The following is a 23,043-nucleotide window of genomic DNA, read 5'->3' as shown; positions in this document are numbered from 1 at the left end:
CCGGGATGCCGGTGGGGGCCGCCGCGCCCCGGAGCGCCGGGAAGGGCCGCGCCGCTGCCGCCGCCGCCGCCGCGCTCCGCCGCACACGGGGCCGCCGGGGCTTCCCGGCCGTCCCCGCCCCCGCCCTGCCCGCCCCCGCGCCCATCCCCGTGGCTGCCGGCCCGGCCTGCGCCCCCGCGGCTGGGCACCCCCGGAGGGTTCCGGGGTTCCCCCCTGGCTCCGTCATCGCCCCCCCTCCTAGCGGCACCGTCTGCCGCGGCACCCACGCGTGTCCGGGCTGGGGGGAACCGGGGCCGTAGTGTGGGGGGAGAGCAGAGCCCCTCCCCCAGCAAAGCGTGGGGCGGGGGGGAGTGCTCGGGCAGGACGATGTCCCGGTGTCCCCTCCGCCGCGGTCCTGCTGTCCCCGGGCCTGGCTTGCACACACACACGCACGTGGGCTCGCACACGCAGGGGCACCCACCACTCCTGCCTGCACGGGGCTGTGCACGCTCACACATGCGTGTGCACCCCATGCTCACGCATGTGTCGGTGTGTCTTGCACACGCGTGTGCCCTGTGTGCCCGCAGCTCCCACGGAGGCAGACGGATTCGGCACGGCCGTTGCTGCAGCAACGCACTTTGCTGCAGGGCCAGATCAATGGCGGGAGCAGCGCCGGGACCGGCTGCTGCTGGTGATGCGGGCAGGATGCGGCCCCGGAGTCCCAGCGGAGCCTAGATCCCGCCTGGAACTCCAATGAAGTTGGGATGGAGCCTGGGCACCCCCGCTGTGCCTGGGATCTGGTGCAGGGAGCTTCAGCTAGGCCTGGATGAAGCCTCCAGACCTCCAGGGTCCCACCTGGAGCTCCAGGGTAGCCATGTAGCCCAGATTTGGCCTGGGGACCCCCAACATGGTCAGGATCTAGTGCAGGGAGCTCCATTGGAGCCTGGATCCAGGTTCTGGACTCCCAGGATAGCTGGGATCTGGTGCAGGGATCTTCTACAAGGCCCGGGTCCAGCCTCTGGACCCCCAGGATGGCCAGCAGTTGGCCTAGGAGAGCTACAGCACGACCCGCATCCAGACTGGGGACCATCAATGTGTCTACAATGTGGCTTGGGGACCCCCAATGTGGCCACAGCACAGCCCAGGGAGCCCCAGCATGGTCCGAATTCAGCCTGGAGACCTCCAGTGTGCCCAGGGTCCATCCAAGACAAGGTGGGAGGTGGCAGAGACCCGGCTGTGGTGGCTGCACTGGGCACCCGGTGCCTCAGTTTCCCCCGGGCCATGGGAGCCGGGCTGGGAGCCGCCTCCTGGTTAATGTGTGCCGGGTTCTGGGGCTTGGCCGTTCCCTGCCGTAATCATTAATCCAGGCAGCTGCAGGGCTGATAACACAGGGAGCGGGGCCGGCGCGGCGGGGCTCCTCCAGGGAGCGGGAGCCTGGCGGGGACAGTGACACTGGCAGCACCGCAGGTCCCACTTGGTGCCCTCCACGTCCCCATGGACCCAGTAACTGCCTGAGCCCCATCCTGCCTGAGCGGGAATTGGGGACTCGGGGTGGGTGCCCAGGGAGCTCTTGGCACCCGCTGGGCCCTGGGGCACCCGCTGCACCTTCGGCCCCCCCGGGGCTGGTGGGGACTTCCCGCATTGGGGCTGCCGCTGCCGTCGCTGGTAATTAATGATTAATCACCTCCCCGAGGACGTGGCCTGCATTCCTGCTGCCAGCTGCGCTGCACAGGCCCCGGACGCCTGGGCCCTGTGGGCACTGCCAGGCTGCGGCTGCCTGGGGTGCCCCACGGGCTGGGGGGTAGCCCAAGGGGTTGCAGGTAGCCCTGGGGTGCAGGACGCCCTGTGCTGGGTTTGTGTGTGCACTGCTGGGGCAAGTGTGCAAGGGAGTGTGCGAGGGGTGCACACTGCCCGTGTCGGCATGTCCTGCTGGCAGGAGCACGTGTGCACGCGTGTGGGCAGGTGCATGCCCTTCAGCCCATGCTCACACACAAGTTAAGGTTTGTGCAAAGATCCCCGCGTGTGCCTGGGGGCAGCGTGTGCCAACCCCCTTGCATCCCCATATTCTTGTGCACAAGCGTGTGCCACACACGCAGTCCTGGACACCGTGTTGCACACTGGGGGTGGTGGGTGTGCAAAGGGGGTACATGTGCCAGCCCAGCAGGGTGTCTGCAGGTGCAGGTGTGCAATGGGAGCGTGCACAGGGTTCGCATGCATGCAAGGAGATGCAGGGCGCGTGTATGCAGGTTGAGGGTGTGCAGGGGAGGTGCATGTGTGTGTGTGCAAGGGAGTGTGCAAGGATGTGTCCCCCCTGCCCCCCACCGCCCCGCCGTGCTGTGCCTGCTCGCAGAGCGACTGTGTGTGTATGAGCGTGTGTGCGCCTGTGTGTGTGTGCGCGACTGTGTGTACGCGTGTGTGAGTGTGCGAGCGCGTGTGCACACGCGGTGCGCAGTGTCCGGCGGCGCCGGTGCGCCCGTGCCCGCCCGCGCGCGCGCCCGCCGCCCCCGCGCGCCGCCCCCGCCTCCCCCGCCGCACCGGGCCGCACCGGGCCGGGGCCGCTGCTGCCGCCTGCGCCTTTAAGGCCGCCGGCCGGGAGCGGATCCGGGCGGGAGGGCGGTTACCGGGCCCGGGGCGGGCCGCGGCCGGGGCTGCGGCCGGGCCGGGAGCGGGGCCCGGCCGGGGCGCGGGATGGCGCGGCGGGGGCGCGGCGCGGCCGCCGTGTAGCAGCGGCGGGGCCGTGCCGGGCGCCGGGGCCGGAGCCGGAGGTGAGCGGGGCGGCGGCGGGGGGCGGCGGGGGAGCGGGCGCGGTGCCCGGTGGCGGCGGCGCTCGGGGCGGCGGCGCGGCGGGGGGTGTCCGGGGCCGCCGCTTTCCCAGGCCCCGCGGCGGCGGGTGGTGGCGATCCGGGCCGGGCCCCGGGAGGCTCCGCTGCCACGGGCGCCCCGCGCCGCTGCCACGTCCCGCCCGGTGCCCCCGGGGCCGCGGCGGAGCCCCTTGGCCGCCGTTCAAGACAAACAGAGCCGCGAAGCTGGAGGTTGCTCCAGCCTCGGCGCCGGAGGCCGTGGATCTGCTCAGAGCAGCCGCCGCTGTCGGGTGTCCCCTGTCCCCCCACCGGGGACCGGGTGTCACCTCCATGGGGCTGGCACAGGGAGGGCAGAGCTGTGGGGCTGGTGTCTGCGGTTTGGGGCATGGGGCTGCCCCACACAGAGCCTCTCTGGGGGCACCTCTGGGGTCTGCACCCCGCAGGGTGGGTGATGCTTTGGGGACAGGGTGGGGACCCCAAAGCAGTGGCCTCCGCACTGAGCCCCCATTTTCCTCCCGCCTACAGCATGTCGTGGTTCAGCGGCATCCTGGTACCCAAGGTGGACGAGCGCAAGACGGCATGGGGCGAGCGCAACGGCAAGAAGGGGCAGCAGCGCCCGCGCGCCGCCCTCTGCGGCACCCGCTACGTGAGCTGCCTGCAGGACCCTGACATGGAGCGGCCCGCGGGGCCGCGCTGCACCTGGCAGGAGGACCATTATGGCAAGAAGGGCACCGAGCCCCCGTTGCGGACGGCCGACCCCGGCCCGGAGGGCGGCGAGGCCAAGGCGCCCAAGGAGGCGTCGCGGCGGCTGTCGGCGCGCGAGTGCCACCGGCGCGTGCTGCAGGTCTTCCGCTCCAAGCGCTTCCAGTCGGCCAAGCTGGAGCGCCTCTACCAGCGCTACTTCTTCCAGATGAACCAGAGCAGCCTCACGGTGCTCATGGGGGTGCTGGTGCTGGTGTGCGCCGTGCTGCTGCTCTTCCAGTGCGTGCCCGGCTCGCCACCCGTGCCCGCTGCTGCCGCGTTCGCCAGCGCCACGGGGCTCTTCCTGCTGCTGCTCGTGCTGTGCAGCCGCAGCGCCTTCCCGCAGGACTACATGGGCCTCGTGAGCTATGGGGTGCTGGTGCTGCTGGCCGCCGTGCAGGCGGTGGGCGCGCTGGCCGCGGCGCCCCGCAGCGCGGCTGAGGGCGTCTGGGCCAGCGTCTTCTTCATCTTCATCGCCTACACGCTGCTGCCCGTGCGCATGCGGGCGGCCGTGCTGGCCGGCGCGCTGCTCTCTGCCCTGCACCTTGGCATCTCCTGGCACCGCAACGCCGCCGACCCCTTCGTCTGGGAGCAGGTAGGGACCCGGCCCCCCTGGTGCTAGCAGTGCTGGAATTTGTAAAATTCCCCTTTCTGCATTTTTTTTCTCTCCCTTTTTTTTTCTTTTTTTTTTCTTTTGGCCTCTGGAAACTTCTGGAGCCGGAAGGGTTCCCAGCTCCCTCCTTCTCCTCCTCCGTCCGGGCGCCGGCGCGAGGGGGTCCCGCGGGCCCGGCCGGGGGTCACGGGCCCCTCCTCGCCGGGGGCCGCGCACAGGCCCTGCATTGTGGCCACTGCGGGGGCGCCCACAAAGCCCCCGTTGTGGGGCCGCCGGACGCCCCCGCGCAGGGGGGCCGGGACCCCGCGCCGCAGGGCTGCCGGGCCCGAGCGGACGGGGATGCCGAGCGCCGGAGGCTGCTCCGGAGCGGCGCTGCCGGGCCCTGGCGCGGCCGCTTGTCCCCGTGCCGTGGTGTCACCCTCGGCCTGGCTGGCTGCAGCGCGGGGCCACGTGCCGCCCGCAGGGCCCTGTGCGAGGAAGCTCGGCGGGGGGGTAGGAGCCGCGGGATGCCCGCGGGGCCGGGATGCGCCCGGGGGGGCTCTGGCTCCGGGAGCCGCCTATAAATAGCGCTGGCCCCGCTCCCGAGGGATGGGGGACGCGGAGGGGAAACCGCAGCGCTGCTGGTGCCGCTTCCCGGCCCTCCCCCGGCTTCCTCCGCTCCCAAGGGCCTGGCCCGGTGCTCTCACCACCTGGTCCTGCTCCCTGTGTCACCAGTGTCTCTCTGCCCTGGATCGCCGGGTCCCTGTGCCCCACAGCATCCCCCTGCCTCTGGTCCCCAGACCCCCATACTGCCTGAATCCTCCTGTTCCAGGTCCCCTTATATCCCTATGTCTCCCTGCCATTGGTCCCTCTGTACCCCTGTCCCAGGTACTTGTGTCCGCTTGATGTCCCCAGATCCCCATGTCTCCTTAGTTCCTATGTCTCCTTGCCCTTAGTCCCTATGTCCTCCCTGTCCCAGGCCCCCAAGTCCCCTTACATCCCTATGTCTTGCTGCCATTGCTCCTTATGTCCCCCTTTCCCGGGTCCATGAGATCCCTTATGTCCCCTTGTCCCTGTGTCCCCTATATCCCCCTGCGCCCCCAGCCTGGGTGCCGGGTCCCGGGTCCGGCTGCGGTGCTGACCCCCCTGCGCCGGCAGCTGGGCGCCAACGCGCTCATCTTCCTGTGCACCAACGTGCTGGGCGTCTGCACCCACTACCCGGCCGAGGTGTCGCAGCGCCAGGCCTTCCAGGAGACCCGCGGCTACATCCAGGCGCGCCTGCACCTGCAGCGCGAGAACCGGCAGCAGGTGAGCGGCGCGGGGGGCGTCAGGCCCCGCGTCCCCTCCCCGGGGACGCCGCTGACGGGGCCGCCGCGCAGGAGCGCCTGCTGCTCTCCGTGCTGCCCCAGCACGTGGCCATGGAGATGAAGGAGGACATCAACACCAAGAAGGAGGACATGATGTTCCACAAGATCTACATCCAGAAGCACGACAACGTCAGGTACAGCGTGGGGGGGTCTGCCCGGGGCGGGACGGGGACGGGTGACGTCCCCCTCCATCCCGCGCTCTCCGTGCCGGCAGCATCCTCTTCGCGGACATCGAGGGCTTCACCAGCCTGGCGTCGCAGTGCACGGCGCAGGAGCTCGTCATGACGCTCAACGAGCTCTTTGCGCGCTTTGACAAGCTGGCAGCGGTGAGCGCATGGGGCGGGGGTGGCAGTGGGGTGGCCATGGGGCCCCCCCAGACCTTCCCACCCATCCATCTGTCCCCTCCATGCAGGAGAACCACTGCCTGCGCATCAAGATCCTGGGCGACTGCTACTACTGTGTGTCGGGGCTGCCGGAGGCGCGCGGGGACCACGCGCACTGCTGCGTGGAGATGGGGGTTGACATGATCGAGGCCATCTCGTGAGTGGGGCACAGCCCTGGCTGGGTTGTGTGTGGCCCCGGTTGGGTTGTGCATGTTCCTGGTGCATGGCCCTGGTTGGGTCAGGTTGGGTTGTGCATGGCTCCGGTGAGCATGTGCCCATCCCAGGTGCCAGTGCAAGGCCCTGGTTGGGTTGTGTACGTCCTTGATATCCATGCACGGTCCCAGTTGAGTTGCTCATGGCCCTGGTGAGGACATAAGCAGCCCAGGTGCCCATGTGTGGCCCCAGTTGGGTTGTGCATGTCCCTAGTTGGGTTGTGTATGTCTCCGACGCCCATGGATGTGCTCTGTGTAGCCCTGGTTGGGTTGTGTGTGGCCCTAGTTGGGTTGTGCATGGCCCCCGTTGGGTTGTGCATGTCTCCAATGTCCGTGCATGGCCCTGGTTGGGTTGTGCATGGCCACGGTTGGGTTGCGCATGTTTCCACTGTCTGTGCATGGCCCGGTTGGGTTGTGCATGGCCCCCGTTGGGTTGTGCATGTCTCCAGTGTCCGTGCATGGCGCCAGTTGGGTTGTGCATGGCCCCCGTTGGGTTGTGCATGTCTCCAGTGTCCGTGCATGGCGCCAGTTGGGTTGCCCACATCCTCGTGGGTGCCTGTGGCAGACGGGGTGACGTGGTGCCCGTGCCCCTCCGCAGGCTGGTGCGCGAGGTGACAGGGGTGAACGTGAACATGCGCGTGGGCATCCACAGCGGGCGCGTGCACTGCGGCGTCCTGGGGCTGCGCAAGTGGCAGTTCGACGTCTGGTCCAACGACGTGACCTTGGCCAACCACATGGAGGCGGGCGGCAAGGCCGGGTGAGCGGGCGCCGCCGCCGCCGCGGTGGATGCGGAGGGGATGCACGGCCTGGCCGGGGGTGTCAGCGCGGTTCTCGCCCCTGCCCGCAGGCGCATCCACATCACGTGGGCCACGCTGCAGTACCTGAACGGCGACTACGAGGTGGAGCCGGGCCACGGCGGCGAGCGCAACGCCTACCTCAAGGAGCACAACATCGAGACCTTCCTCATCGTGGGCTGCAGCCAGAAGCGCGTGCGTGGGGCCGGGGGGGTCCCGGGGCCGTGGCGGGGCCGTGGCACCGTGTCCCGCGCCCGGCTCACGGCCGTGCCCCTTGCAGAAGGAGGAGAAGGCCATCCTGGCGAAGCTGCAGCGGGCACGCGCCAACTCTGCCGAGGGGCTGGCGCCGCGCTGGGCGCCCGAGCGCTCCTTCGCCCGCGCCAAGGACTCCAAGGCGTTCCGGCAGATGGTGAGCGACGGGGGGCCTGGATGGGGACGGGGGGGCCTGGCCTCGTATCGGCCGCCTGCAGGTTCTGTCGCTTCCTTCCTGCCCCTGGCTGCGCCCCGGGGGGGCCGGGACCTCCCCAATCCTTTCTGGCCTTCAGGGACGCCCCCGTCCTTGTCAGGGTTGCCCCCTCCCATCTTCCTTTCCACCTCCCCCCTTGGGAGATGCTTGGGGCCCCCTCCCCATCCTCGCTGTTGCCCCCCCCCATCCTCAGCAGCCTTGGGGACCCCCCATCCTTGCTAGTGTCAGGGGGACACCCCCCCCGCTCCCTCTGCAGCCCTTGGGGCTCCCCTCCTCCTTCCCAGACCCTTGTGGGGGTCCCCTCCCCATCCCTGGGGATGCCCCCCCATCCTTGGGAGTCCCCCCCATCCTTGCAGGTGTCCCTGACGCCTCCCCTGTTTCTCTGCAGGGTATCGATGATGCCAGCAAGGACAAGTGAGTGTCCCTGGGTGAGTTGGCACCGTGGCCGCCCCACCATGGGGAGCCCTCACGCGCCTCTGTCCCCAGCCGGGGCGCCCAGGAGGCCCTGAACCCCGAGGACGAGGTGGACGAGTTCCTGAGCCGGGCCATCGACGCCCGCAGCATCGACCAGCTCCGCAAGGACCATGTCAAGAAGTTCCTGCTCACGTTCCAGACGCCCGAGCTGGAGAAGAAGGTGCTGGGATGGCCCCGCGGTCCCCTCCATCCAGTCCTGTCCCCATAGTACCCTTCATCCCAACCCTTTCCATCCCTGTCCCTGTGGTCCCCTTCCATCCCCATCCAGTCTGTCCCTGTGGTCTCCTCCATCCCGTCCCTCTTTGTCCCGGTCCATCTTCCCATGGCTTCCTCCATCCCTGTCCCTCATCCCCGTGGTTCCCCTACATCCCATCCTGCCCCCATGGTTGCCTCCATCCCATCTCTATAGTCCCTCCCATCTTGTCCTCTTCCATCCCTGTGGTCCCCTCCATCCTGTCCCCTCGTGTCCCTGCAGTACTCCAAGAAGGTGGATGAGCGCTTTGCCAGCTACGTGGCCTGCACCCTGCTTGTCTTCTGCTTCATCTGCTGCATCCAGCTCGTGGTGTTCCCCCGGTGAGTCCCGCCGTCCCCCCGGGCCACCCGCCGTCCCCCCGGGCCACCCGCCGTCCCCACGCCGCTCAGCACCCGCCTCCCCGCAGCTCCCCGCTGATGCTCGGCCTCTACGTCTGCATCTTCGTGCTGCTGGCCACTGTGCTCCTCGTGTGCGCCGTCCACTCCTGCGGCAGCGTGAGTACGGCGGGGACGGGGACGCGGGCCGGGGGGGGACACCGGGTCACGGGTCCCCTTGTCACCCCGCAGCTCTTCCCCGGGGCCCTGCAGCGCCTGTCCCGCGCCATCGTGCGTTCACGCGCCCGCAGCACCGCCATCGCCGTCTTCGTCGTCCTCCTCCTCTTCGTTGCCGCCTTCGCCAACATGGTAGGGATGACGCGGGGCGGGTGGCCACTGGTGGCAGTGCCAGGGGGTCCCGCTCACCCTGTCCCCCGTCCCCGCGCAGTTCTCGTGCAGCCGCGTGGCCCTGCGGGACTGTGTCGCCCGCGAGCTCAACGTCACCCCTGCCGCCGTGGGGCCCTGCCAGCTCCACGCGCTCAACTACTCGCTGGGCGCCACGGGCCCCTGTCACCACGACGGCCCGGCCTGCCACTTCCCCGAGGTGTGCGCGGGGGCTGCCGGGTCCTGCGTGGGTGCAAAGGGCTTGCGTGGGTGCAGGATGGGAGCGCAATGGTCTTGTGTGGGTGCGAGGGTCGTGTATGGGTGTCGAATGTGCCTGCAGGGCCATGCACGGGGGCTAGCAAGGGTCCCCTGCAGGGTCTTGGTGCCAGATGTGGGTGCAAGGGTCTTGCATGGGTGCAGGATGTTGAGTGCAATGCCTTGCATGGGTGCTAGCTTGGGTTTCTGCAAGTGCAGGCCCCTGCATAGTGCTGGATGTGGGTGCAAGGTCCTTGCATGGGTGCAAGGGTCTTGTGTGGGTCCACGATGCATGGGTGCGTGCATGGATGCTAGCCTGGATCCCTGCAGGTGCAAGGTCCTACATGGGTGCAGGGTACGGGCGCAAGGTTCTTGCATGCGTCCGGGGCCCTGCGTGGGTGCAGGAAGGGGGTGCGCACGTGGGCACCAGCGCAGTTCCCTGCGGGTACAACGTCCCGCGCGGGCGCAGGGTGCCCCGTTCCCATCCTGGCGCGCTGTGGGCACCCGCGGTGCCGGGCGCGGGCGCATGGGCCGCTCTGCCCGCAGTACTTCAGCCACAGCGTGGTGCTCAGCCTGCTCGCCTGCTCCGTCTTCCTGCACCTGAGCAGCTCGGGGAAGCTGCTGCTCACGCTGCTGCTGGGGGGCACCTACCTGCTGCTGGCCGAGGGCCCCCACGCCGCCCTCTTCGACAACTACGACCTGCTCGTGGTGGCCAACACGCTGTGAGTGTCCCCGGCCCCGCGGCCCCGCGCGCTGCCCCGGCCCCGTCGCGCTCACCCCGGCTCTCCCCCCACAGGCCAGCGCTTAACGGGACCCAAGGCCAATGGTGAGCAGGGAGCTGGGGACACTGAGGGGACACAACGGGGCTGTCCGCGGCGTCCCCGCAGCTCAGAGCGCCGCTCGCGGCCGCCCTTGTGCCCCCAGCGCGGCGGAGGGGAAGGTGGCTCTGAAGTACGTGACGCCGGTGGTGCTGGCCGTCTTCGCGCTGGCGCTCTACCTGCACGCGCAGCAGGTCGAGTCCACCGCGCGCCTCGACTTCCTCTGGAAGCTGCAGGTAGGACGGGGCGAGCGCGTCCCGAGCGCGCCCAGGCGATGCTGCGGAGCGAGAGCGTGTGCCAAGCTCGCCTGGTCTCTGTGCGGGGGCGAGTGGGGGGCAAGTGTGTCCTGGGCACACACGGCTTCTATGCAGAGGGAGAGCGTGTGCCGAGCTCGCCTGGCCTCTGCGCGAGGGGCAAGCGCGCCCCGAGTGTGCCCGCATGGGAGCGAGCGCGCCCTGAGTGCACCCGGTCTCTGCACGGCAGCAAGCGGGTCCCAAACGTGCTCTGAGCTCGCCCGGGGTTTGCACGGTGGGGACAAGTGCAACCTGAGCGTGCCCGGTCACTGCATGGGAGCGAGGACGTCCCCAGCTTGCCCCAGGCCTGCGCGGCCTCTGCATGCGGGACAAGCGCGTCCCAAGCGCGTCCGGTCTCTGCACGGGGCGAGCGCCCGCCGAGCTGGCCCGGTCTGCGCCTGCCGCAGCGCGCGCTCCACCGGCCGCCTCGCCGCAGGCCACGGGCGAGAAGGAGGAGATGGAGGAGCTGCAGGCCTACAACCGGCGGCTGCTGCACAACATCCTGCCCAAGGACGTGGCCGCGCACTTCCTGGCCCGCGAGCGCCGCAACGACGAGCTCTACTACCAGTCGTGCGAGTGCGTCGCCGTCATGTTCGCCTCCATCAGCAACTTCTCCGAGTTCTACGTGGAGCTGGAGGCCAACAACGAGGGCGTCGAGTGCCTGCGGCTGCTCAACGAGATCATCGCCGACTTCGACGAGGTGCGGGCGGCAGCGGGAAGGCTGGGGAAGGGCGTGCGCCGTGGCACGGGGTGCACCGTGGATCGGGAAGCGGAGGAGGCCCTGGGATGGGATGCACAGGGTGCGGGAGCTGCTTGTGCCATGGATCAGGGTGCATGGGAGGCCCTAGGGTGGGATTCATTGGGTGTTGGAGCTGCTGGGAAATGGGATGCACTGTAGGATGGGGCTTTCCATGGATTGAGATGCAGGGAAGGCCGTGGGATGAGATGCAGGAGATGCTGGAGCTGCTGTGGAGTGGGTTGCCCTATGGGATGGGGTTTGCCATGGATCGGGATGCAGAGGAGGCCCCGGGATGGGATGCAGGGGGTGCTGGAGCTGCTGTGGAGTGGGTTGCCCTATGGGATGGGGTTTGCCATGGATCGGGATGCAGAGGAGGCCCCGGGATGGGATGCAGGGGGTGCTGGAGCTGCTGTGGAGTGGGTTGCCCTATGGGATGGGGTTTGAGCTGGTGGCACGGAGGCAGCCGGGGCCGGGTGACGCTGCCGTCCCCCAGATCATCAGCGAGCAGAAGTACCGCCAGCTGGAGAAGATCAAGACCATTGGCAGCACCTACATGGCGGCGTCGGGGCTCAACGCCAGCACCTACGACCGCGAGGGCCGCAGCCACGTGGCGGCCCTGGCCGACTACGCCATGCAGCTCATGGAGCAGATGAAGTACATCAACGAGCACTCCTTCAACAACTTCCAGATGAAGATCGGTGAGCGCCCCGCCATGCGCCGGGGGTCCTGCGTGCACCGTCCCCTCTGCACATGCAGTCCCCACGTGTCCCTTGGCACGTTCTGGACCTTGCACGTCCCATCCCCTCTGCACACGCAGCCCTTGCACATCCCTTTGCGTGTTCTGGACCTTGCACGCCCTGTCCGCTCTGTACACAGGGCCCTTCCGCACCACTTTGCACGCACTGGTCCTTGCACACCCCTTCCTTTCTGTACACACAGCCCTAGCACATCCCTTTGCACACGCGGTGCCTTGCACGCCCCCTGCCATTCTTAACATGCATCCCTTGCACGCTCTTCCCCGTGTGCTTGTGCAACCTTTGCAGGACTTTTTGCATGTGTTGGTCCTTGCACACCCTTGCACACCCCTTGCACACACAGCTCTTGCGTGCCCCTTCCCCTTGCGCACCCCTTCCCCTTGCACGCCCCTTCCCCATGCACACCCTTGCGCACCCAGCTCTTGCACGCCCCTTCCCCTTGCACACCCCTTGCACACACAGCTCTTGCGCGCCCCTTCCCCTTGCGCACCCCTTCCCCTTGCACGCCCTTGCACATCCCTTGCACACCCAGCTCTTGCACGCCCCTTCCCCTTGCACGCGCCTTCCCCATGCACACCCTTGCACACCCCTTGCACACACAGCTCTTGCATGCCCCTTCCCCTTGCACGCCCCTTCCCCTTGCACACCCTTGCACACCCCTTGCACACACAGCTCTTGCACGCCCCTTCCCCTTGCACACCCCTTCCCAATGCACACCCTTGCTCACCCCTTGCACACACAGCTCTTGCACGCCCCTTCCCCTTGCACACCCTTGCATATCCCTTGCACACCCAGCTCTTGCACGGCCCTTCCCCTTGCACACTCTTGCACTCCGCTCCGTGCACGCTGCCCCTTGCATACCCCTTTGCCCCCCTTTGCCCCCCCTTTCCCCCCGCTCTGCCCCTCTCACACACGCGTGTCCCCCGTGGCGGCGGGGGGAGGTGACACCCTTGCGTGTCCCCCCCTCGCCAAGGCCTCAACATGGGCCCGGTGGTGGCGGGCGTCATCGGGGCGCGCAAGCCGCAGTACGACATCTGGGGCAACACGGTGAACGTCTCCAGCCGCATGGACAGCACCGGCCTGCCCGACCGCATCCAGGTGAGCCCCGGGCGGCCCCGCGCGGCCCCGCGCGGCCCCCGCCGCTGACACCCCCCGTGTCCCCAGGTCACCGCCGACCTGCAGCAGGTGCTGGCGGCCAAGGGCTACGCGCTGGAGTGCCGCGGCGTGGTCAAGGTGAAGGGCAAGGGCGAGATGACCACCTACTTCCTCAACGCCGGGCCCAGCTAGCGGCCGCGGGGGACACGGGGACATGGGGGGGACACGGGGGCCGCCCCGAGCCGGGGGTGGGGGGGCAGCTCCTCTCCCCCCCCGCCCTTTTAAATGCAAAAAACTTTAACCAAGTGACTTTTTTTTTTTTTTTTTAATGAAGGCGGTTTGGGGCGCGCGGGGGGCCGCCCGCGCTGTACAGATATACGTTGTGTATAAAGGCACCGTCCATACGTGCTGTACAGCTACGCGTTCTGTATGAAGGCGCTTTCCCGCCCACGCTGTACATACATGCACGGCGTACAAAGGCACCGGCCCTACGTGCTGTACAGGCGCACGTCGTGCATCTATGTACATGTATGTGTGCATATGTACATATATACATTGTGTATAAAGGCACTTTCCATACGTGGCGTGGCCTGGCCTATAGGGGGGTCAAAGGTCAGGGGTGGGGGGGGTCGTGGCGGGCTGGGGGCGGGGTCAAGGTGGGAGGGGCACGTGCAGGGGCGCCAGGCTCCCCCTCCCCGCACTTCCGGGTTGTGTGTGTGTACAGGGGGGGCTGCGCATGCGCGCGGCGTTGCCAGGGAACGGCGCGCGCGTGCGCGGTCGCGAGGCGGTGCGTCACTGCGTCGTTGCGTGCGTGCGTGAGCGCGTGCGCGCGCGGCGCGGGCGGCCATGGCGGGCCCGGCGGGCGGCGGGGCCGCGCGGCGCTGGTACTTCAGCCGCGAGCAGCTGGAGCGCAGCCCCTCGCGGCGCGCCGGCCTCGACCCCGACAAGGAGCTCTCGTACCGGCAGCAGGCGGCCAACCTGCTGCAGGACATGGGCCAGCGCCTCAACGTGTATCCGGCCCGCGCTAGGCCGCGCAGCCTGCGCTCGAGTGCCGCGGGGTGGCGGGCAGCGGGGCGGGAGGCCGGGGATGGCGCTGGGGGGCCCTTTCCTTAACGGTGCCACCAGCTCGCAGCTCACCATCAACACGGCCATCGTGTACATGCACCGCTTCTACATGGTGCAGTCCTTCACGCAGTTCCACCGCAACGTAAGTGCCCCGTTGCCCCGGCCACCGGGGGACGCGCGGGGGGGGGGGGGCGCGCCGCGGGCCCGTTCCCGTTCTTTGTTTACCTTTAAACTTCTTATTTCACCCGTTAAGAAATAAATACTCCAGCTTCTCTCGGTCTCGAGTGTGTTTATTTAAAAGAGGCTTAACGCAGAAGTGCTTTTCTCCCCCAAAGTCGGTGGCGCCGGCCGCTCTCTTCCTGGCAGCCAAGGTGGAGGAGCAGCCTCGGAAGCTGGAGCACGTCATCAAGGTGGCCCACGCGTGTCTGCACCCGCTGGAGACGCTGCTGGACACGCGGAGCGAGGTGAGCGGGGACAGCGGGACCTGCCCGGGTCGCGCGGCGCTGTGGGGAGAACCGGCTCCTTTAGCACCCCTGGGTTCCCGGATACCCCCTTTTCAAACGAGCGGCTGGGCTGTAGGGCAGTTTCTTACAGCCCGACCCAACGGCTCCTATGTGCGTTTCGGGGCTCCAGAGCTGCCCAGGACTTCAGGACAGCTGCAGGTTTTTGTCCCCCGCTCTGTGGCTGCCACTCGTGTTCCCTGCTGCCACCGGGGCTGTGCTGTGTGACTGTTTTCGTGGGGATGGTGGTTGCTGGGGTTAAAGAGTGTTCCTGGACAGTGACGCATGTAGCTCGATTCTTGCTTGTTTAGTTAGGGATTTATTAGAAACACTGACGATTCCCCATCTCTGGAGACAGCTCTGCTTCCCTGCAGCTGAGCAGCCAGCCCCAAAGCTTTGTCCAGGTGCCAAAACTTAAGGAAGAAGCCAAATCCCTCCTGTCCTATAGCCATCCCTGCCCTCTAACCCCTCCCAAGGACCAGCAGGGCCAAGGCAGATGCTGCAGCCGCTGTCCCAGACCAGGAGCTCACAGGGGAACAGCTCCACCCCATGCTCCCCTTTTCTTTTCCAGTAGGGAAAAAGGACAGTTTCCCAAAATGGAGCATAAAGCCTCCCCTCTGCTGTGTTTTTGTCCCCTTGAGGGTGGGGTGCTGGAAATGGGCAGGTTTCACACGGAGAGCCTCACCGCGAGTAACGCGCGTGTCCTCTCGACCGCAGGCTTACCTGCAGCAAGCCCAGGACCTGGTCATTCTAGAGAGCATCATCCTGCAGACCCTGGGTAAGTCTGTCCAAGCTGCTCCTCGACCCCCAGGCCCAGGGCTGCCCCCCAGGGCAGAGGGTCCCTCCGCAGCCGGAGGGCAGCGGCGCAGTGGGAACGCCAGAGTCCTGCCCACGAGCTCTTTTTTTTTTGCCCCCATTCCTTGTGTTTTGAAATATACATTCTTTATTTGCAGGTTTAATTTGTGTTAAGTTCCGTGTTAGGAAAGCTAAAATGTGGAAATGTGGCTCGTCTCTTTTTCCCCTGTTCTCCAGCAGGTCTGTTCTGCTCAAACGTGGGTCGCTGTCCCCGTTACGCTGCTAAACTTGATAATCCTCTAGTGCAGTGGCCAGGAGTGAAGCTGTTTGCATTGGGAGATGTCTGACAAAACCTGGATTGAAGTTAACACTTTGATCGTGTTTCTGTTGGTCTTTTCTTTCTTTAAACTTCCTCCCTCATCTACACTATTCTGCACAGAAAAACCTAAATCTGTTACACACATGGACCGATTCAGTATTTTTTTTTCCCTTTAAGCCATAACGTACAAACAAAATAGGAAACTGAAGCGAGGATTAAGTTCAATTGGCTTTAATGTGGCAAACCCTTTCAAAGGGAAGACGTCTGCTTCCTCTTAGCTTTTTGGGTGACAGAAATTCCTTTGAGCAAATGCCATTGTCTTCTCCTTCCTCCCAGCTGCTCCGAGAGGCTCTGTCCTGCTATTTTTAAAAATCGTTAATAGCTGTTTTGTTTTCAGCGAGCTCTTTCAAGCCCGGGAATCACTGAACTGCTTGGAGGCCTCGCAGCAGCCCTGACCTCAGGTTCTGTGGCTGGAGGCCTGGGATCTCCTGGATGAAGGACGAGGCTCTCCCGTCTTCCCGCTCGGAGCGCAGAGCGGGGCTGGAGGAGGGAAGGGGAGCGGGAAATGGGAGGCTGGTGGCTCCTGGGCTCTGCCGCTACCTGATGGCCCCACGTCTGTGTCCCTGCAGGCTTCGAGATCACCATTGACCACCCGCACACCCACGTGGTGAAGTGCACGCAGCTCGTGCGAGGTGAGAGGAAGCAGCAGCCAAACCTGCCTTATTTTGTTTGGGGACAAAAACCTTGTGGTTTTTGCGGTGAAATGTGGTAGGGGCTCTCGGGATGGCCAGACTAACTCTTTGCTCTTTCTTTTTCTCTTTCAGCCAGCAAGGACTTGGCACAAACTTCCTATTTCATGGCTACTAACAGGTTATTATTTACCATTGATTCATGTTTGGCAGAGGGTTTTGTCTGGAGTGGATGTTCTGCAGGGACCCCTGGGGACTGGCTCGTGTGTGAGCGACAGGGTTGCGGTTCAGCAGGAAAAAAGATTCCTGGTTTTTAGCTTCCAGGAAAAACAGGTGCAAAATCAGCTACGTAGCTGGGGCAGCCGAGAGGATGTCCTGGAGCGTCGCTGCCTGCTTTGTGCTGGGAGTGCATCGTTGTTGAAGCATCAGAACGAAGCTGTTGCAGGGGAGGGGCTCAGAAGGGCAGGTGGTTTCTTGGGTTATTTGGTGCCCAGGGGCCAGCGAGGGGAGTTTCCCTGGGCCAGGTGCTGTGCAAACTGAGAACAAGTGCGTTCTGTACCCAGAGAGGGCTGATTCCAAGCAAAGTAGGAGCTGAATACGGATATTGAGGGGTATAAAAGAGAAACGAGCGCCTTGTCTGGCCTGAATGTCTGGAGAGGGGGTCCTGGGGAGTGTCTGTAGGGCCTGTAACGTAGTGTGTAGGGCCGGGAAAAGGAGACGCCTGGGATTCCACGGTGGGGGGATCAGCCGGTTCCGTGGGGTGACACCTGGATTGTTGCTGCTGACATCAACCCTCCCTTGGGGATTTCTGGCATTATCAATTACTTTCTGGACTAGCAGCTGCAGGTAAATTGTGGAGTTAATATATGGAAAAGAGTCACTTGAGGAAACGGGATTCCGTGTTTCCGAGGAAGAGTTTCTAGGAGTGAAAGGATCACAAGCTCTAATGGCTTGGGTCAGGCTTCAGTTCTGTCCTCTTAGTTTGAGCATAACTGTGTGGGTTTCATAAGGATTAAGTTTTCACTTCTGATTAAACACGTGGCATCAAGAGGAGCGTGTGGTCGGTGTTATTTATTTTCAAGGCATGGGTAAGGGAACAACACCTCGTTGGAAGATGCTGTGTGGTGCCGACGGGTGCTGCGGGTTTCCTCCTTAAACAGCCTAGAGAGAAGGTGACGTTAGTGATATATAAGTAAATGCACCCTTGAAACCTGCTTTATCCCTGCAGCAATAGCTGCAAAACCAAAAGTGTGAGTTAAGGCTCTACTTGAAAGAAACGCAGGCAGAAAGGAAGGAGCGTGTCCAGGCAGCCTTGGTTTGCCTAAGTGATGCCGTGGAGTATGCGGTTAAACACTTGAGCGTTGAACTAGATCTATGAGGTGCAGTTACGGATTTTTAACTTCTATTCCTTGCTGGCATCGTGGTGGGCAGAGCTAAGGCCATCTGTGTACCTTGCCGTCACCTCTTACCTTGGCCAAGTGGACAAAGGTGTTTTTCTTGCTGTGAATCTCCTCGGTTTGACTTGGTGTGTGGCTGCGTACGAGGCCATGGCAATGGCTTGGGCCTGGGGGCTGCGGGTCATAGCCCTGTCTCTCCACAAAGCGCAGGTGGAAAAATGTTGGCGTGACCTGCGCGTGCTGCAGATGTGCAGATACTGCCACCCTGCCCTGATGGGGCTCTGCAGGTCCCAAAAAGCACCTTGAAAAGGCCAGATTCTCCCGGGTGCTGCTGTGGCAAGAGGCGCCTGCTCTGCGCAACGCGCTGCGTCCGGGTGCAGGGAACGCGGAGGTCGCCCAGGCGTGGGGCTGGACACCCCTGTTCTGGAAGCCAGTGTCCGTGCCCAGCTCGGGATCGCTTGTTCCTCGCGCTCCCTCGGCCGCGTTCCCCAGCTTTGCCCTCCAAGCTGGCACCTGGCACGTCCGTTTAGCTCGGGAGCTGCCCGAGAGGCGCCCGGGCTCCCCGCTAACCTCGGAGCGCTCCGTCCGGCATCGCGGGCTCCGGCCTGCTGAGGCAGGCGCTGCCTGGAGCTCCGGGAGCAGTGGGAATGTGTTCACAGGCAGGCGCTGGAGCTCCTGCCATTTGCAGCGGGAATTTCAGTCCTTTCTCCCAAAACATCATTTGGGAGAGGCCAGAGCCTTCCCAAATGCCTGGGAGAGACACTTACCCAGTTGAGCGTGTGCGTTTCCAGGTGTGCTGCAGCTTTCCTACAAAACAGGGCAAATCCTGCTGCAGATCCAAGTCAGGATAACTCGGGAAAAAGGTGTCATTTGCGTGGATCTGTGTGAACGCTGCCCCTAACTGTGGAACAGATCCAGACCCTGAGGAGAGACGGGGCCTCTGTTAAATGTCCCTTGACACAAGCGCGAGACCGGTGCCCCTCGGAGAGCCGAGGGGATGAGCGCGGATCCGAGGCGCTGCCAGCCCTTGGTAGGGGCCTTCCCAGCGACGCCGCCTCCCGCTCGGAAGCGTTTGAGCGTTTTGTGCGGCCGAACGGAGCCCGTGACAGCGCGGGCTTGGCAGGTCCCCCGAGGAGGCGCTCGGTGCCGCGCCAGAGCCTCGAGGCGCCCGGAGCGGAGGCCGGAGCCGGCGGGTTGCGCTGGGGAGGGGCCGCAGGCCGTCCCCGCCGCCTCCTCGCAGAGTGTTCACGGGCGATTGCGTGTGCCCAGGGTCAGGCCTGGGAGTTGATGGCTTTCTGTTTCTCTCTCCCTGCTGGTGTCGTCAGCCTGCACCTGACCACCTTCAGCCTGCAGTACACGCCTCCCGTGGTGGCCTGCGTCTGTATCCACCTGGCTTGTAAGTGGTCCAACTGGGAGATCCCAGTCTCCACGGACGGGAAGCACTGGTGGGAATACGTTGATGGCACTGTAACTCTGGAGCTCTTAGATGGTAAGTTTTGGAGCAAGGTCCCCCCCGAAAGGCTCTTAAATTCTCTTGGCATCTCTGTTCCTGGGGCTGCCATTCAAACATGGCCACTGGCCAGTTCATGGACTCGAGGGCTTCTGGTCTTGCCAAGGTTTTTCCAGTGCAGCAGCTTCTATGGCACAATAGAGATGGCAAAAGGCACACAGTGAGACGAGATTAAATGTGGTCAGTGGTGCTAGCCCGCAGTATTCCCCCTTCCTGGAATAGCTCCATCTCATCCGTAGCTCCATCCATCAGCGAGCAGGGGCTGCCCTGCTGGGCTAGGGCAGGCCCGGGTGGTCCTAACCCCCTCGCCTGTGTTTGTGTCTCCTTTTGCAGAACTGACCCATGAATTCCTGCAGATCCTTGAGAAAACTCCCAACCGGCTCAAGCGGATCCGGAACTGGCGGGTAAGGCTGTGCTTGGGGCTGGCTCGCGGGAAGGCGCAAGCCATGGGGGCAGCTCCGGGGCTAACACAGGACGGGGTCTCGAGAGCTCGCGTGGGTGGATCTGAGCCTTGCAAAGGGGGCTGCAGTATCAGAGCTCACCAGTTTTGAGTGAAATCTCTAACGCTGCTGCTGTTTGAACGTTGTGGTAACCCCGCTGCGGGGTTGGGGAAGGGCCTCCTGCTGAAAGGAGTCACGCCTGCGGGACCTGCCCACCGCACGCGTGGGGACAGCGCAGCCCGAGTCACCGCTCCCCGCTTTCCTCGCAGGCTTCTCAAGCAGCCCAGAAGTCGAAGGCTGACGAGCACGGCGAGGACGAGAGCCTCTCGGAGCAGACCATCCTCAACATGATCTCCAGGAACAACAGCTCCGACATGAACATCGCGGGTCTCATGAGCATGTCCACGTCCTCCACGGCCGGCGCGGGGCCGGCGCTGCCGGCCGCCGCGGACTCGCCCGGCGAGCAGAGCGCGGCCGAAATGTCCCAGCCCGAGGCCTGGCTGTCCCAGCACCCACCCAAGCTGGAGGGCGCCCAGGGGCACAGGACTAGCGAGGGCCCCGCGGAGCACCCCGCGCAGCAGGACGGCGCCGGGTACCCGAAGCCGAGCGGCAAGAACGCGCCGGCGGCCAAGGTCTCGCTCAAGGAGTACCGGGCCAAGCACGCCGAGGAGCTGGCGGCGCAGAAGCGCCAGCTGGAGAACATGGAGGCCAACGTGCGCTCGCAGTACGCGTACGCGGCGCAGAACCTGCTGGTGCAGCAGCAGCGCGAGAGGGAGGTGCAGCAGGACAGCAACCCCTCCGCCATCATCCTGAAAATCCCCATGGGCGGCCCGGAGAGCGCCGAGCGCCCCGTCCCCGACAAGGGCGACAAGGCCTCGGCTCTGAAGCTGAGGATCCCGGTGGCCGGCGGCGCTGCGGAGAGGCCGCTCTCCTCCAAGCAGGACGAGATAAAGATGCGGATCAAGGTGCCGACCGGGGCGGAGCGGCACGGCTCCTCGGACGAGAGCGGCAGCAAAGCCCGCGAGCACAAGGAGAAGCACAAGGGCCACTCGTCCAACCACCACCACCACCACCACAACCACCACTCGCACAAACACTTGCACGTCCCGCTCGGCGCCGGCCCCAGCGCCGTGGCCAGCAAGCGCCCGGGGGACTCTAAGCACGGCGGCCAGCAGGGCCCCGGGCCCCACAAGGGCTACGCTCTGCCCGGAGCCTCCCGCAAGAGGCCCCTGCCCGAGGAGGCGGCCGCGGCGCACGAGCACCAGCCCAAGGTGGGCAAGAGCTCCAAGGGCGCCGGGCTGCCCTTCCCCTACGCGCACGGCCCCGGCGCGGCCCACGCGCCCGCGCACGGCGCCGAGCCCGCCGCGCTCTCCCTGCCGCCCGCCAAGGGCCGGGCCGCCCACGGCAAACTGGACAAGGGCCCCGCGGGGGCCAACGGGCACAACGCGAGCCAGGCCAGTGACTACCAGGACACGGTGAACATGTTGCACTCGCTGCTGAGCGCGCAGGGCATGCAGCCCAGCGCCGGCCCGGCCTTCGAGTTCCACTCCTATGGCGAGTACTTGAACCCCCGGGCGGCCGCAGGCTCCCGCGGCGCCAACACGGACAAACCCCGGCCGCCCCCGCTGCCCTCGGAACCGCCGCCGCCGCTGCCCCCGCTCCCCAAGTAACAGCCCTTTTTACTACTGAGTTTGTACAGCCGAGCCTGGCCCGGGCTGCCCCGCAGGGCAGGGAAAGGGCTCTTGGGTCTCCACTGCCTCACGAAGAACTATTTTATTATAACTTTTATTATTGGTATTTAGAGCGCGGAGCTGTCGAAGCTGTGAAAGGATAAACCCTTTCTCTGGTCCTCGCTCCCTCCCTCAGCCGCTTCCAGTTAGGGCTGGGGTCTGTCCCTGCTGGAGCTGAAGCCCCCTCTGGGGATTGTGTACGGGGGGGGCTGGGGGGTATTTAAAATGTGTCACAGAAAAATCTAAGACATTTTACAAATAATTTAAGCAGTAACTTATATCTTAGTGTTTTGGTGTTTTTAATTTCTGGCAGGGTGGCAGGTGCTCAGGGAGCCTCGCGGAGGGCGCAGGCTGCGTCGGTGCTGGGTCGGGGTCTGCAGGAGCTGCTGGGACGGGAAGCGGTGCGGAAGCGGATTGGGGATGGATGGATGGAGGAGGCTGCTTTGTCCACCTTCCTTTCCATTCCCTTGGTGGCAGGGCTGGGAATGGACACGGAGCTGCAGAGCTGCTGCTGGAGAGGGAGCAGGGCCGCGCGCGGAGCGAGGACGGGGCCGCGTTGGCGTGAGGCTGCGGAGCGCGGCGCTCGGCCGCGGAAAGGCCGGGCTGTCGTGGCAGGGGCTGGCGGGTGCGAACACCCAGCGTGAGATGGGGCTTGGCCAAGGGCCCCTCCGTCCCCTCGAGGGGCTGTTTTTGGGAGAGGGTCCGGATGCGCCGCCTGCTCGCGGCCGCCCGCGTCTGGGCTGGGTGACCCTGCGTCGGAGCTGCCTCGCGCGCAGGGTAACAGCGCGGTGCGAAACGCGGGAGTCCGTCGCGTCCTCCCGTCCATGCCCGTGTCCCTGGGGAAGGTGCGGAGCGGCCGGGCCTCGGCCTGGGAAATGGCACTTCGAGCAATAAGTCACAGGAGGGCCTGGCCTGGGTAGGAACGGGAAGACTGTGGTGGACGTGGTCTGGAGTCGTGCGGGGTTAATCTGAGCAGAGCTGCATTGAGGGCTGAGGAATGAGGTGAAAATGGGTGAGAAGGGCGAATTCTGCAGGACGCCTGGTGCTCCCTGGCTCCAGGCCTGGGGTCAGGCAGGAATTCCTGCCTGGGCTGCTGCAAAGCTTGTCCAGGGGCTTCCCTGCTCCTTAGGACCTGGCGTGGGGGATCCAGAAGTTCCAGTCTAGTCTCTTGGAAAAGCTGGCTTGTTTTGTTCTTGGATTATCCTTTTCCACACTTCAATAAATGCCCTGTCTCCGTATGCGCTGCCGAAGCTCTGTTCCGCATCCAGTTCCATCCTTTCAAGGGGTGAGCGGTAGCGCCAGCCCTCGCTGCAGCCCGGCAGGCACCGCATGGAGGTTTCGGGAGCGGAGCCGACGGTGGCAGCTCCCGCGGGTGCCGGGTCTCCTCTTCCTGGGCGCTGCGGCTGCCGCAGGGAGTCGTGCGGCCCTGCCCGGTACCGGAGTGATCGGTGCCGGAGCGATCCCTCCCCTCGGCTGCAGTGCGGGATGGGGCTTGGCGCGTCCTGCAGCCCGTGACATCCCCGGGCTGCCCGGCCACGCTCGGACCGCCACGGTGCTGCCTTTGGGGCTGGACCCAGGCGCGAGGGGGTTATGGGACACCCGTTTGGGCCGTCTCTGGGCTTCCTGCTCCATCGGGTCCTGTAGAAGTACAGGAGCGTTTCCAGGGCCTCTCAAAGCGATGCCCCTGTCTCGTTTTCGTTTCTACCTGCCCAGGCCGGGTGCAAGGCCGGAGCCGCCTCAGGAAGGTGCTTTTGCCCGTTGCTCTTAACCCTTTCTAAATCTTTAAACAGGGGGCAACTCCTAACGCCCCCGGGCGCGTGTCCCTGCTGCAGGGGCCGGCGGAGGCGGGGGCTCTGCGCCGGCCCTGCTGCCGCCTCTCCTCC

General features: G+C 65.4%; 2 protein-coding genes across 3 annotated transcripts; both read left to right on the top strand.

Annotated features, from left to right (window-relative positions):
* Window positions 1-3,306: 3,306 nt before the first annotated feature.
* Window positions 3,307-12,917, top strand: ADCY6 (adenylate cyclase 6). The gene is made up of 20 exons (XM_088520714.1): window positions 3,307-4,116; window positions 5,272-5,421; window positions 5,493-5,614; window positions 5,695-5,806; window positions 5,893-6,020; window positions 6,674-6,832; window positions 6,923-7,064; window positions 7,150-7,278; window positions 7,724-7,749; window positions 7,822-7,969; window positions 8,285-8,382; window positions 8,469-8,556; window positions 8,629-8,745; window positions 8,825-8,980; window positions 9,562-9,737; window positions 9,940-10,069; window positions 10,563-10,826; window positions 11,359-11,563; window positions 12,594-12,718; window positions 12,785-12,917. Exons 1-20 carry the CDS (start codon window positions 3,307-3,309, stop codon window positions 12,905-12,907), a joined length of 3,408 nt encoding a protein of 1,135 aa, XP_088376840.1. The 3' UTR covers window positions 12,908-12,917.
* Window positions 12,918-13,554: 637 nt separating this feature from the next.
* Window positions 13,555-21,438, top strand: CCNT1 (cyclin T1). Of its 2 annotated transcripts, XM_088520669.1 has the most exons (9): window positions 13,555-13,725; window positions 13,841-13,922; window positions 14,116-14,244; window positions 14,998-15,058; window positions 16,024-16,086; window positions 16,219-16,264; window positions 18,806-18,969; window positions 19,324-19,394; window positions 19,700-21,438. In XM_088520669.1, the coding sequence occupies exons 1-9, from the start codon at window positions 13,562-13,564 to the stop codon at window positions 21,098-21,100; spliced, it is 2,181 nt and encodes a 726-aa protein (XP_088376795.1). In that variant the 5' UTR covers window positions 13,555-13,561; the 3' UTR covers window positions 21,101-21,438. The 2 variants fall into 2 exon arrangements, with proteins under 2 accessions (XP_088376795.1, XP_088376796.1); XM_088520670.1 differs by lacking the exons at window positions 13,555-13,725; window positions 13,841-13,922; window positions 14,998-15,058 and having other exon boundaries at window positions 14,226-14,244.
* The last annotated feature ends 1,605 nt before the right edge of the window (window positions 21,439-23,043 follow it).

Source organism: Tinamus guttatus, unplaced genomic scaffold, assembly GCF_059628265.1.
Source record: "Tinamus guttatus ecotype Peru unplaced genomic scaffold, ASM5962826v1 Tinamus_guttatus_pri_ptg000096l, whole genome shotgun sequence".
Classification (NCBI taxonomy): domain Eukaryota; kingdom Metazoa; phylum Chordata; class Aves; order Tinamiformes; family Tinamidae; genus Tinamus; species Tinamus guttatus.
Note: the sequence above shows the minus strand (reverse complement) of the source record. Positions and strands in the feature narration are given on the sequence as shown.

What these genes read in the sequence shown, in the direction of transcription:
- CCNT1 (XM_088520669.1), top strand. Translation starts at nt 13,562, where the DNA reads ATGGCGGGCCCGGCGGGCGGCGGGGCCGCGCGGCGCTGGTACTTCAGC. An exon ending in CATCATCCTGCAGACCCTGG is followed by an intron (nt 15,059 to 16,023) that starts GTAAGTCTGTCC and finishes GTGTCCCTGCAG; the next exon opens with GCTTCGAGATCACCATTGAC. An exon ending in GTGCACGCAGCTCGTGCGAG is followed by an intron (nt 16,087 to 16,218) that starts GTGAGAGGAAGC and finishes TTTCTCTTTCAG; the next exon opens with CCAGCAAGGACTTGGCACAA.
- ADCY6 (XM_088520714.1), top strand. Translation starts at nt 3,307, where the DNA reads ATGTCGTGGTTCAGCGGCATCCTGGTACCCAAGGTGGACGAGCGCAAG. An exon ending in ACCCCTTCGTCTGGGAGCAG is followed by an intron (nt 4,117 to 5,271) that starts GTAGGGACCCGG and finishes CTGCGCCGGCAG; the next exon opens with CTGGGCGCCAACGCGCTCAT. An exon ending in CCGTCCACTCCTGCGGCAGC is followed by an intron (nt 8,557 to 8,628) that starts GTGAGTACGGCG and finishes GTCACCCCGCAG; the next exon opens with CTCTTCCCCGGGGCCCTGCA.